The sequence below is a fragment of the Erithacus rubecula genome, assembly GCF_903797595.1.
Source record: "Erithacus rubecula genome assembly, chromosome: 6".
NCBI classification, from domain to species: domain Eukaryota; kingdom Metazoa; phylum Chordata; class Aves; order Passeriformes; family Muscicapidae; genus Erithacus; species Erithacus rubecula.
Window position 1 is genome coordinate 38,974,514 of NC_136688.1, and position 13,928 is coordinate 38,988,441.

At 40.1% G+C, this 13,928-nt stretch overlaps 1 protein-coding gene across 3 annotated transcripts in view; it reads left to right on the forward strand.

Annotated features, from left to right (window-relative positions):
• Window positions 1-778: 778 nt before the first annotated feature.
• ESRRB (estrogen related receptor beta) overlaps window positions 779-13,928 on the forward strand; it is a 123,325-nt gene continuing 110,175 nt past the window's right edge. Inside the window, exon 1 of one of the 3 annotated variants that reach the window (XM_079308572.1) lies at window positions 779-934. In XM_079308572.1, coding sequence (XP_079164698.1) covers window positions 933-934 — 2 coding nt within the window. In that variant the 5' untranslated portion in view covers window positions 779-932. The remainder of the gene's footprint in view (window positions 935-13,928) is intronic. The other 2 variants (XM_079308571.1, XM_079308573.1) reach the window with 2 other exon arrangements.

Below are 13,928 nucleotides of genomic sequence, written 5' to 3' on the forward strand. Positions count from 1 at the left end.
ATTACCCCTGTGTCAGGTAATGAGGACCAGACAGAAGCATTTGTGATGTGTTCTCTCAAGTCGCTCTCCAGATGGTGGGCTCCCAGCTCAGCCTCTGTAAGAGAGTTTTGCTGATATCTCTAACTCATTACTTTCTCCTGGCAGCCAAGGACTTAAACAAAAATGAAGGTTCAGGTCCTTGAGAGCTAAGTAACTTCTGCTGAGTCAATAGAGAGGTACCATCACTGCCCTCAGTTTTGTTTGCAGGAACAGCCTCATCAAATAATGTTTGTGGGCAGAGACCCTAAGTAGGCTGCTGAGCTGTTAAATTGCCAACCTACCCATAGTTTATTCTGCAGCAGAAATACAAGCATGCCTCGACCAACCCCCAGAACTCAGCTCTGAGCTCCTCTCTCGTTCTGACAGAATTCCGGCTTGTTTTGAAAATGGCATTTATTTTTGTTAAATTGCAAAAGAGTTGGATGCAGTCTGCTAGTTGTGTTTTGCCTCTCCCTCTTTGTGCAGTGAATTTTGTTCATTTGCTTTACATGCCTCAAGTTGCTGTAATGCTGCTGGGAAAGTAATTGCCTTGCACTTTCTCTTTCTGATGCCCACGGGTGACTGTGGGGGACTCCTCCCTGGGCACAGTGCAGAGTTAAAAGCCCAGCTTTTGCTGCTGCCTTGCTTAAGACCTGGTTATTTCTTTTTTTTTTTTTTTTTTTTTTTTTTTTTTTTTTTTTTGTCAGCTGCCTGTTATATCAATCACAGAGCTGGGATCTATTTATAGGTTGGGACTCGGAGTACTGTGTCCTAGTCACAAAGAGAGGCAGAGACGCAGAGGGGACTGTCGGCTGGTGCAGGCAGAACCAAAAGATATTTAATCAGCAATTAGAAACACCTGAGGGCAAGGGAAATTCTACTCCAGCCTCGAGCCTCATCTCTCAGCCTGCAGCATGTAAGTAGCGAACTTCTATCTTTTATTGCGGTTATGGGCTTGTGTTTTGTTTCTATTTTTTTTTTTTTTTTAAATCAAAGCATTGCTCTGCACAAATCCCTTTATCTGGTCTAAAAATTATGGCAGTTTCTTGATATAGTTAAAGGTAATAATTGTTTCGATTTTCACTCTGTTAAAGGAAGGTCAGTGCGACCCACAAGGAGAGGAGTTGCTTCAGAACTTTGTAGAAATCAGGCAGTTTCTCTGTCTGAGTGTGGCTTTTTCCTCTGGAAATAAGTAAATGAAAGTTTGAGTGGAACAGTTTTGTTTTGGGAATAGAAACAGTCAGGTTTGCTGGCATTCCAAAAAGGTCAATGTATAACGTAACTCTGCTTAAGGGCTTACCAAGGACAGGTGCTATTTATCCCATGCTGGTAAAGGCAAACCTGGAAACTTTAGCAGTCCTGTCTTAAAAGAACCAAGTGACAACCTTCCCCTATTAAAAAACCCAAAACTCAGTACCCCCCCCAGCTGCATAGTGAATATTTTCTTATCAGACACGTGCAATGAAATTTTTCTTTTACTGAAGACATTTGTCACGAGTAGTTGATGTTTCTTTAATTTTAAAAGTCCCAAAGGAGCTGAAGTATCTTCAATGACAAAAGAGGGGTGCAAGTCTTTGCAAAGTTGGCACAGTGATAATCAAAGAGAGAAGTTACTCTCATCACCAATGAGATGTTTGCTTTAAAGCAGCCAAGATGTAAAATGTTTCAACAATGATATATTTTTGGAGTATTTTTATTAAGAAAAATATGAAGAGAGGGAGAACAATAATTAGTCAGAAATAGTTTTTTATTAATGGTTTTTAGTGGAAATATTAAGAGAAGGAAGAAATACTGACTCTGAATTTTTTTGTTAATAGGTTTTAGTATATTTTTGTCAAAATAAAAGAGGTTTTTCTTGTTGCATATTTTTGCTTCAGAGGTTTGTGTTATATCTTTTTACAAAATTTAATGTTAATGTTTATTTCTAAGTTTAGGAAAATAACCTTGCTATGTCTATCCCCAAAACCTTAATATTATGATTTTAATTTTGGTACGTCAAGTTTTTTAGCATAAATTTCTCATTAAATATATGTTCCAGAAAACATCCCCCCCTCAATTTACCATTGTTGAAGGTAGCAACAAATAAAATTAAGCTAAACTTGAAATAATTTGGAGCAAAAAGTGTCTGATAAAAACAGAATAATAAAATCAAAGCTGCCTCACAGTTAAAACATCAGGTTCTGAGAAATACTTGAAAGATTAATTTATTGGATTGACTGAAGGGTGACAAATAGGCTTCTTCTTTAGTTCTTTATTTTGCATTTCTTCAATTTATATTTTATAATACTTAGAGCATTTAGCTTAAGTACTAGGAATAAAAAATATTGACTACATATTTACAATTTCTAAGTTTATAAACATCAATATGAATATTCCATCATTCTGATATAAGGAAGGCTTTTAGGAGAATATTGTTAAACCAGGTGAATTAATAAGCCCCAAATAATGCTCCAAAAGATCATTACAACACATTGCCTGCTGTGAACCTTTTTTCTCACAAATAGCATAAAACTGCGATCATTGTCATCATATGAATCTTCATTTTGATTATTAAAGCTTTTTGCTTTATTTAAAAATGAACATATTTAAATTATTTAAGTCCTTTTCTGTTTGTCTTGCCTTGATTTTACATTTATTGCTTCTCTGTAATAATGCAATGTTATTTTGTAATAAAGGGAGAGCAGATTTTTCTGAAAAGCATTACAGGACTAAATTGCTGACTCTGTAACTAACAGATAATCTAACATATAGCTGTTCTGAAGTCCCTCTAAGAATTAAAAAGCAAGAGACATCACTGGAAAAAAAAAAAAATCATTATTTTCTTCCCTACACAAAACCAATATTAGCATCACTATGCTTGAAAATTACTACAACCCCCCCCCCCTTTACCATACATTTTCACAGAAATCTGAGCATTCCCAAAGAAGTCTTACAAGTATAAAGATATAAAAGATTAGGCAGTCTTAAGAATTTGTTTCAACTATTCTGTAGTTGTGTCCACATAATTACTGGATTTTATCCTTATTTTTCAACCACATGTGTTTTGCTTTGTTATCTGCCATATCTTTTTATTACTGCTTTTGAAAAAAATAACCAGGCACCTACTGTCCTGTAGCATATAGGACTTTATATAGCTTCATAGGGCCACTTTTGTTTGGAAGGAAGGAGTTACCTGTGGTTAAAGAGAAGACCAATTCATTATGTAGTAAAAAGTGTTTGTTATTTAGTTTCTGCTTCACTAACAATTCACATTTTGTGGACTAAGCACCTATCAACCTCTAAACTGTCTTATACTTGTATATATGCTGTTGCATGATTTTTTTTTTTTCATTTCTCAAAAAACCCCAATCTTTTGTTTCATCCCAGTTTATTTGTTTCTTTGACTCCAAAGTAATGATTGACATGCAGATTCTCTTTTCCACGCCTCTCCTTTCATTGCTGAGTATGACATCTCTTGGGATTTATAAATAAAACCTGTGCCAAATCTGCTGCACAGGTGTCTGGAGTACAGCATGCTCAGGTGTCTCGCTAAAAATCCCTGAGAGTATGAAGTAAACACAAGCAGGATAAAAATACTCTTCCTGAAACAATTCTGTGTTTTGAGGGGCCTTCTGCATAAACCCCCCAAAGCCAGCAGCCAGTTATTAAAGGCTGTGTAGCTCTCTCTCTCCTACCTTCTTTATCGCTTTACCTGTACATCTGTCCATCTATTTCTCATCTATTTTTACATTTCATTATGCTGTGCTTGCTCTCCAGCTCTCTTCTTTTCCTTTCCTGAAGACACATTTCTATCTGGCAAAGAAAATAAACTCAGATTGCGGGTAGTTATGTTAATCTAATTCAATCCTCTGTGGGCTAGGAGTGAAATTCTAATAGTGGAGCTGTTGAGGGCTTTTTTGTTAATGGCTTGGGGATTACATTGAGTTAAAGGCTCATTTCCTAATCAAACAGAGAGGGAGAGAGTGACTTCGAATATTTATGAGTCTCCCAGCGCGAGTTAAACATTGAACTCTAAAAGCAGGATTTCAGTGCTGCAAGAAAGAGTTAAAACCCCTCAGGGCTGCTGTGGAGAGGGAAAAAAAAAAGGAAACCAGTTAAGCCATCAGCATTTTCAACTGCTGTATAACTTCAGTTTGAGAGAAAATAATCATCTCCCGAGCTAAAATGGAAACTGTAGCAAGATATTTAAAACAAAGTCAAGTGATGCTTCAAAAAGGCTCTTCTTCAGTGAAGCAGGATGCATGCAGTGCATGCAGCCGCCTAACAGAAACTCCAAATAAATACTCTCCTAAATGAGAAGGATTGGAGAGTGGGTTGCCTTTTTATTATTAATGCCTGGAAGACACAATTTAATTTTTTAATGCTTTTTATTTTTGTTTCTACTTCATTCTCGGGTCACCTTTTCTTTTTTTTTTTTAAAAAGGGAGTATGGGTGGGTCACTATCTAAATTGTCCTACTTCTGTTCTGTAGACTGGTACCTTTTGAAGCATTTTTTTCTGTCCTTCAGTTCAGCTGGAGTCTTGCATCAAATAGTCTAGTTGAAGAACTGTATTTGCTGTGACAGGAATGATTGACCAAATTAATGCCTGATTGCTTTTGTGATGAGTTCATCATACATGCATGGGCAGTTCGAGTAGACCTTTCTGTTGCTGAAAAGGAGCATTGCCTGCCTGCCTGCCTGCAGCAAGCCCAGGACCTCTGTGCTGCAAGGCCTGGTGTGTTGTGAACTAGCCAGCAATAAGCTTTTTGTTCCGAGCTGGGACTTAGAAAATTTGTCTGCAGCAGCGAACTGCACAAAATCAAGACTGTGCCATGATCCTGCCCTTTTCTGAAAAGAGTTCCTGGAAAGGAATGGAGTTAGAAACCTGTTGTTTTCTGACCCATGGCAAAGTCATATCTCTGTGTTCCTCAGTTTCCCTGTTTGTAAAATTATATGTGACTGCCATCAAAATAACTCCAAGATCTATAAAGAACAATCTTCTATAAATCCCAAGTGGCTGATTTGCCCATGGGAAAAACTGCAAATCACTGGCATATGTGCATAGTTGACAGCAAGAGGATTTGTACTGGGAACAAGAGTTGCTCCCCTTCACTTTATTTGTTGATTTTGTTTGATTACACTTTTAAAAATACATTTTATACTAGCCACCAATAATGTTTCCTGATTTTGGCATAACAAGCAAATAGAGGACTAACATCTCATGTAACATTCAGTGGTGGTGTCCTATACACTAGGTCTGAGTTTAGTCTTAGTGACCCTTGCTGAGATGAAGCTCCAGTTTTATTACTCAGTGGTAAACTCTGGCTAAAAAAGTAAGTTGCTGTTTCATCTGGAGCCATGTGTACCAATGGTCATCCTGTATGCACCAAACTTGGCATTTTTGCTGACATGTCTATCTGGATGTAACACCTTGAGGTAAGATTTGGCACCTTGCCCTAGTTTTAAAATTATTTAAAACTGCAACCTGATGTGAATGCCTGAGGCCCCTTTCTCCTTGTGCTCTGTGCCTGGTCTGCTGAGGAGAGCACCATCAGCTAGAGTGTACTGTACTAAATGCATTTGAAATACACATTAATTGTGCTCTTTCCCTCTAATCACTGGAATCTACAGCAGATCACTTTGAAACAGAAGCTTTCTGTGGCTGAGCTTTAAACTGTGTAACATGTTTTTTTCCTGCCTTCTCTTTCCCATGGCAGTTTCCTTTCTTTTTGCCTCAACCTTTTCCTCTCCTGCACTATTCTGCTGTGGCCAGTTTATACTTAGATTAGCAGTTTATACTTAGATTTCCCCTGCTGACCTTTCAGGCAAAATACACTTCCTTCTCCTCTTTTTGTCCTTTCCAGTGCTATGTTGAATCTTATGAATGACTTACTTCTGTTTACTCTGAAGGTGGCTGCATTTCAGTGAAGCTTTGCCTGGTATATATACAGTTCTTTATGAAGAACTGGGAAACTGAAAAATGTTCTTCAACTTTCCCAAGAAAGCTACTGTGTTCTTGCATGCTGCAAGTACTTTTAAAAATATGGTAGCATAGGAATTTCAAGGAAGGAAATACTGTAATTCTGAAACTTTAAAGCACATAGTTTAGTTTAAATGGTGTCTTCAAAGTAATGACACTTTTAAAGTTTCAGCACTCCTGAAAATCTCTAGAAAAAGTGCTGCATCTTTAGGGGAAATGACTTTTTTTTGAAGGGATGAATCTTGCAACTAACTCTTGCTGTTTGGATACTGGAGAGCATATGCCCAGCATATATGAGAAGGAAGCATAAGTGGCTATTTTTATTCATTAAGGAGTTGCTGCCCTTTTCTTTCCCTCAACCATGTGAGATGCGAATGATCCTGCTCACAAGAGTTTCACGCTGCTCTCAGAATGGATTCTCTTTTTCTTGATAATTGTGTTTGCTGCATCAGCAGGAAATACACTCCACAAGTTCTTTCTCCAGTCTTCTGTGATCACCTCTTTGTAGTAGGCCTGAACAATGGCTGGTAGACGTCTCTTTTAGCCATGACTAAAATAGGCATTTAATCGACATCCCCTAAAGCTCACAGGGCTTAGAGGGTAACTTTCTGGGTGAGAAGAGAGTAAGTCTGCCACCAGGCTTGCCTTTCTTTTTGTTTGCTTTTTTCTTCATCCTTAGACCTTCCCCCACCCCCAGGCTTCCTGGACTTCCTAAAATTGCAGTTATTGTCACTTATACTTCTTCCCTTTAAATAACATTTTTTTTCCTGTTGCATCATGTCCCCAGGGACTGGTACAGGGGGTTTCAAACTTTCTCTGTTGGTGATGTGAACTCAAGTAGATTGGTGAAGAGCTCATGTGAATAGGATTTTCTCAGTCATGCTTTTTTTGATCTACAGTCTGTAGCACTGAGAGTGTGGCAACACTCAAGTTATAAATATTGGTGAATGCTATCTTTGCATAAGAGAAAGGGAGACAAGGATTTTCTGAGTACAACATTGACTAGGAAGAGATTACTTGCATCAGCATCCTCTCTAATGCTCAGAAAGACATTCGAGGAGCCTATCTCAAGTCCCACTGCTTTTTAGGTGGAAACTGCTGTGTGCAGCTTTAAGCATGTTCATGCTGATATTTAGACTGTTTGTATCACTGCTGTTCTTCAAGTCCAGCTCTAACAGGCTCCCTGTTTAGTTCAAGGTGAGCCTCTTCACTGATGAGATGTGTTTTGCCCATCTCTAACTGGGTTCCTGCTTCCCTATTCCCAATTGTCTATGGAGAATTGCATGATTCCAGCAAAAGCTTTGTGTAATTGCAGAATTTGAGTACGGTCCTGTTTTGGGCCCTGTAATCTCTATTTCCCTTTTCACATTGCAGATAATCACATTATTCTGCCATTCTTCCTGAACTTTCTTCCCATCCTTCTTACTGTCTTTTTGCTGTGTTGGATTGAACCTCACTTCTGTGTGTCTCTAAATAGGCTCTGCTCTTGTGACTCTCTGTAGTGACTGTTCATGCCATCTACTGCCTATGCAGCCCTTTCTGTGAGTGTCACCTGGTGCTCTGGGACTGCCTTATACTCCCTGCACAGAGAAGTAGTTGGGGATAGAGAGCTACAGTTTCTTTGGGCCCTCTATCCTGTACAAATGAATCAGATGTGAGGATGCCTCCAGCTGCTCAAAGTATAGCTAGACATGTTGCTACTGTGCTGAAGTGGTGGGTCATACCTCTTGGTAATACTATGCTGATCTGGATACAGCAGTTCTAGCCCTGTAATCTCTCCTGGCACATGGGTTTGGGAAATGTGTGTTTAAGGAGGACAGAATTAATGGGGCTGCTGCTATGTTTGTGAAGAGTTAAATGATGGGGGATGGGAGTCACAGCTTCTCCTGGGGAATAAGGACCAGCCAGAAGAATTGATTGTCTTGGCTTATTGATCCTTCAGGAAACAGCACTGAAGTGATAATGCTGTTCTGCCACTTTGAGGCACTTTGTACCAGCAACAACCTCTGTTTACCTAGGACAGTGCAAAGGAAGAACTGCACTGCTGCTAACTCATTCCAGGAAAAAGCCATGCCAGACATGTTAAGTTTGCCACTTGTCTGTCTGCTCCCAGGGAGAGGTGACTGAGCAGAGTAGCTCAGAACATGTTTGTATTTAAAGTATTTGATGGAGATTGGCTGCAGATGGTAGCTTGTGAATTGCCATACTGAGCTTTGCTGGCAGTGTCTTGGTCTCCAGCACTGGTGGGACTAGATGGTCTCCAAGGTCCCTTCCAACCCAAACTGTTCTGTGATTTAGTCTCAGGCTGTCGTGTCACAGGACATCCATCTCTCCCATCCCTTTCCTTCCCTTCACCTTTCTGGTCAATTGGCAGTCCCCACTCAGTTGCTCTCGCTCGTAAGTTGAACCAGGGTGGTCCAAGTGCTGTTTATCCTGTGATCCCAATGCCAGCTCCTAGCCAGGAGCCAGCCCACTTGTGTGGGCCGATGGCAAGTGGGTGATGAAACATCCTTCCTCCTTTGCACTGAAGCACCAAACCTGCCCTGAGAAGTCAGAATTTCTTTCTGGCCTCAGGGTGGCAGGAGGAGGAACACCCACCTGCTGCAGGGGCAGCTGGAGGAGCAGTGCTTTCAGTCACTCAGCCACACCCTGTGGGTGACAAAACCTGTTCAAGGAGCCCAGCACTGCAGAATGTCAGCTCTGAGCATCTGTTGGGGGCTTCTACAGCCAGGGGCCTGTGAGAAGTGGAGGTCCTGACTGTCTGGGCTCTCAGTTGTCCTTTTAACACAGTGGGCTGGGGAAGCCCTTACTCTGCTGCCCCTGAGGGCAGCAAGAGCTGATGAACTTAGCTTGGCTCCCACCATTAGCTGGACCACTGCTGATAACAGCAAGTTTTGGACTCTCACCTGCAGAAGTAAATGAGCAGATTGCTCATGATGCTCCCTATCTCCTCTTGTCTCTACTTTGTACTTCAACATGCTTTGCACTATTTTTTTTTTGGATGTGTTGTTGTCTTTTGAGAAATCTCAGGCTGGTCTTTGCAGTTTCCCATAGCAAGGTCAGAAGACCAAGAAATCTTGGGGCCATTTGGAGCCTGTTGCAAAATCTTGTACAAAGCTAGGAGGGCCAAAAGGCTACTGTGAAATGCTTCTTTGTCAAGCCATGCCAGCTTAAATATAGAGATATGCAAATAAAATACAGAGCCATTTAATTACCCTACATATCATTTCTATACTTCATCCTCTTTGATGTTGCCAACAACTTTATTGCAGCACTTGATGTTTGACTTTACATCTTGACCACGTGAAACAAGATGATGAGAAAAATTACAGGTTTTTTTAAAGAAGAAAAGTGTCTATACCACAAGGTTTCAGGGAGCAACTAAAAAGCAATGCCAGCTATATTCTTAAAAAAAGAAAAGAAAAAAAGAGAGATGATATTAATAACTACCAATGCATAATAGAATATATAATTATGTTTCTTTTGGGACTTGATCAGTAGCTGAACATTTGAGGCTCACAATAATGAATTTAATATAGTATGCAACATCATATGTTATGTAATGCAAAATTATTATCTACTACTTAATAAATCTCATGCTGTGACTGTTCTACTTCTTTTTAACTAGCTCTCAGACTATAGTGATGAGTTCTACTGGCAGCTTTGGATGTTGCTTCTGCTTTGCTCTTGTTGTTTGTATCATGGCACATTCCCTACATCTGGGGCTGCTGCATTTAGCCATGAGACAGCTTCTGTCTGAAAGAGCTTCCAACTTGATTTAAAACAAGAGATTACAAGGGGTAGAGTCAGTCATGAAGTCTGTGGCTAGAGAAAGGAATTTGAGGTAATGTATTGCTGAAAATGTGGCTTCTTGGGAGTACAGGTGGCTTTGCTTGATATGACCTTAAGAAAAAGATACCATAAAGAACATAGGCCTGTATTTTCCTATGCAACATTTGTCTAATTCTTTACTTTGCAAAATTATCACCTCCACTTTCTCTGCTACATGTTCTCAATATCTTTACATACATACGTCTTTTCCTAATTTTTTCAATAAGGCCATCATCCTTCTCTCTAAAAAGGAGTCATTTAAATAAAACAAATGAAACACTGTATCACATAAAATCAATCTTGTGGTTTTTTTCCTGTGTCACTCAGTGACAAATTATGGGTGGAGTCAAGAAGATATCCCCATAAAGGCATTTATTAAACATGTGGACTCATTAGTGGCAAGTACATGTTGTGGTCTAGAGGGAATTTTCTAAGTCACAGGCTGCCAACGTACTGGTTGTGAGGTCTGCAAAGATCCAACAAGGTTAAGAACAGGTGAAAAACTCTCCTTTCTTATAGTGTTTCTCTGAGCACATGTTAGTGTTTGATATCAGAGGTAGAATATGGGACTAAGTGATAACTTAACTTGACCTGTGCAGCTCTGCTAATAACTTTTCTTGCAACTGGATGTCACTTTTTTCAGTTATTTGCTTACAGGATACTCTGTTATGGACATGTAGAATCTGTATTTTGGGATATCCCATCTTGCTTACCCTGAATGTTTTTCTCCTGCTATAGCTAGCATTTCTAAAGCTGCTGAAGTCCCTAGGATAGAAAAGCTATGCCATTTTGAAAGTAGCAGTGAAGAGAAGATTGCAGCCATGGAGCAAGACTGAGCTAAGCAGAAACAGATCTTCCTGAATTTACCCTTTCTGTACGGTGCTGTGCTCCCTCCCACTGACTGCATGGCTCTGGTAACATTTTCAGGATAGAAGTTGGGCTCAGAGGGAAAGAGGCAGTGGGTGAGAGGACCCTTTCAGGTATTTATGCTTGAGACCACATTCTGCAGCAGCTGGGAGTTTGTTTCTGTGTCACATCCTTTGCCCTGTAAGGCTGAGCTCTGCAGAAGGTTTAGTCAGCTGATGGGTTTTGGTTTGGGGGTGTGTTGAGGCAGAGGAGGTTTGCATTGCTGTATCATCAGCTGGCCAAGGTTTCTTGAAGCAAATGGTCACTTCATTAGAACAGCCAGCAGGGCTTTGTTTTTGACTTGCTCCTTGTCACTTTGTCAATGGCTTCTGGCTCAGCTTTCCCATCTGTGAGTGAGAGGGGGTGATATGCCCTCAATACCTTCCTCTGCAGAACAGCACATGGGAACATGTTTTACCTGACAGAGGAGGAAATTGGACACAAAGAAGATATTTTGCTTTTAAGATGAGAGGAGAGTTTGAGAAAGAGGAAGGACCACAAACATCTTGCATTCAGTGGTTATATGGTGGAGCATGCTTCTTGTACACCATCTATCCTGTGAGCCCAGAGTACTGATGATATGCCCTCTGATCTGCTGAAAACTGTGTCTTGGTGTTTTAGCTTTTTGTTTTTCTTCTTTCCCCCCAGGATTTCTTGGGCCTTTACCAATGCTGCCATCTGTAAATTTGTATTTGTAAACGTGTGTAAACTTGGAAACTCATGTAGTCTCATGTAGTTTTGCTGCTTTATGTCTTCAGTATGCCTTGGGGCTTCTGAGCACATTTACTTTAATGGGCCAGAATTCACCTCTGTGGTGAGAGGACAGCTGTGCATTACTTTTTGGAAGCTAGAAGAGGCCAGGGAAGGGGCAGCAGTGCTTCCTAACCTGCTTCACATGTAGATTGTAATCTTTTGCATCTTTCAGTACTTTGCACTGAAGGTAGGTACTGATGTGCATGGAAATCAACCCAAAATCTTTTACACTGAAGTTTTGATAAACCCTCAGATCTGGAAAACTTGTGACAGGCCTGAAACATTGGGGAACCATGCTAGGTTTAGCTCTCCAACTCAGCCAGAAATATTCCAAATTTCCTTTTTTTTGAGCCCATCAATAATGTGGGGCAATTATGTGACTGTGAAGAATGATCTGATATTGTACAAACATCTTTTTGTACCATTTTCTATTTAAAAGCGGAGCTAAGCAGGAATTTATGCTGCTGGTTTCCCATTCATCTGGGAAATGCTGCAACTTTAGTAAAGGCACATTTCTGTGGAGAGGGCTGGAGCTGCTAATTTGACTGTAGGAGTTTATTTCTGGAATGCAGCAGTGTTTCACCAACGGAGCAGCTGTCCTGGAAACACTTACCACATGGGGTCATTTTCCTCTCTATGTGTAATCAACAAAGCCACCCCAGTTAATCTGAATCCTTTCAAGTCTCCTAAACTAGACCATAGGAGTGCACAGAGATCTACAGGACTCTGACCTCCTTCACTTCCTTCTCGTATCATTAGGGAAGAAGAAATAGTCCCATACTTAAATGTCCCTTAAAGGAGGACATGAGCATGGAAAATTGTTTCTTAACAGTAACTTAGCATTGATTTGGTGGAGAGGTGTTGGTCCTCCATTTTCTATGTGTGTTTTGTGACAGTAGCTACCAATCTCCTATGTTTACCAAATATTCCAGGTTGTGAAATCACAACAGTCAGAGGTGGAAAAGCTTCTTGGGCTATTCCATTCCTTTTGTTCTCTTGGATTTGCTTTTCTTGCATAGCTTTCTTTCACCCCTGTTCACTTCTGGGATGACATCTGTGCAGGTAAATACCTTCTAGTACATGAGAAATTTTCATAGTCATACAGTTGAAAGGATTTCCTAATCTTTTTCTTCTCCCTAATTCTCTCTCATGTTGCCTAGTTCCTTCCTTATTGTTTACACTCTTTGATTCTTCTTGGATTTAAGTCCTGTCTCTAAATGTTCTTTGCCTCCAGTAGACTCTGTGGGGTTGTTTTTCACCCCCTGCTACAACCTTGCATCCATCTCTTGAACTCCTGTATAATCCTTATTGTGGTTCTATTAAGAATGTTTTACTCTTTAAGTTTGGTGAGTCTTTTCTCTGTTTTAAACCTGTCTTCAAGGCCAGTCAAAGGCAGCAGTTCTTTGTGTGTAGGAGGACATTCTCTCCCAAGCCTGGACAGGACCTTTTCAAGAGGCAAGTCCTGCACCTATGGTCTGGGCCAGCCTTGCTGCAGCCTTCATGGGTGCATCACTGGGGCTCTGTAAGGGCAGACTGCATCTGCCAGGATTCAGGGATTGCTTCAGTCAGGTACTTGAAACTGAGACCACAAATTACTTTGATGGTTGCTGTCTTCTCTTTCCCCAAGCAGTGCTTGTATAGCTTTTCAGATGTTAAGTATGACTTGGGCTTCCTGAAAATTAATAATATCATCAAGGACTTCTGCTCCTACAGTGAGTTGTTTCAGAAAGTGATTTCAAAAGACATCTCACTGAATTCAGCCAGAGTGTTTAATAATTTCATTTCAGAGTAAAGAAAACTCTAAAAAATATTCAGTAAATGTAAAACATCTTTTTATAAGTCCTTTGCCTTTCCTGATGAGGTGAATATAATTTGTCCTGGGTCACCCTTATGGAAAGATAGAATCCAGAAGGATAAAAAGGCTGCTGTGATCCCTTTAGAGAGAAGGCAATATAGCTTTTCCTTGTTGAGAGCCAAGGGGAGTAAGTTGTAGCAGAAAAACAAGGTTGATTGAGAGATGTTGCAGAGGGGATGGGTGATCAGTTTTTGAACACAGCCTGCAATGACACAAATCAGAGGGAGTTGGGGAATACCAGTGTGTGCCTTTGAGAAGCCTTCAGTAGGCAACAAAGTTCTAAATGAACATGTAAGGGAAGAATAGAACAGTGTTTTCCCCAATACTATGAAAGAATCTGAATGAAATTATGAATTTGTTTTATCTGTTAAAATTAGAGCCATGTTAATTAGCCAGAATATGTGGGAAACTGGAAGAACAGTTTTCCTCTCTTGTTTATGAGCATGTGTTACAGCAGAGTTCTCAGCTTGACTTCAGTGCACCCACACTGAAAATGAGTTCTGTAGAGTGTAGGCAAACCTTGATAGCAAGGCAAACATGTTGGCTTGACTGATTGACAAAGCAGCTCCCTTCACCTTTTGTAACCATGATGTGATAAATTTAT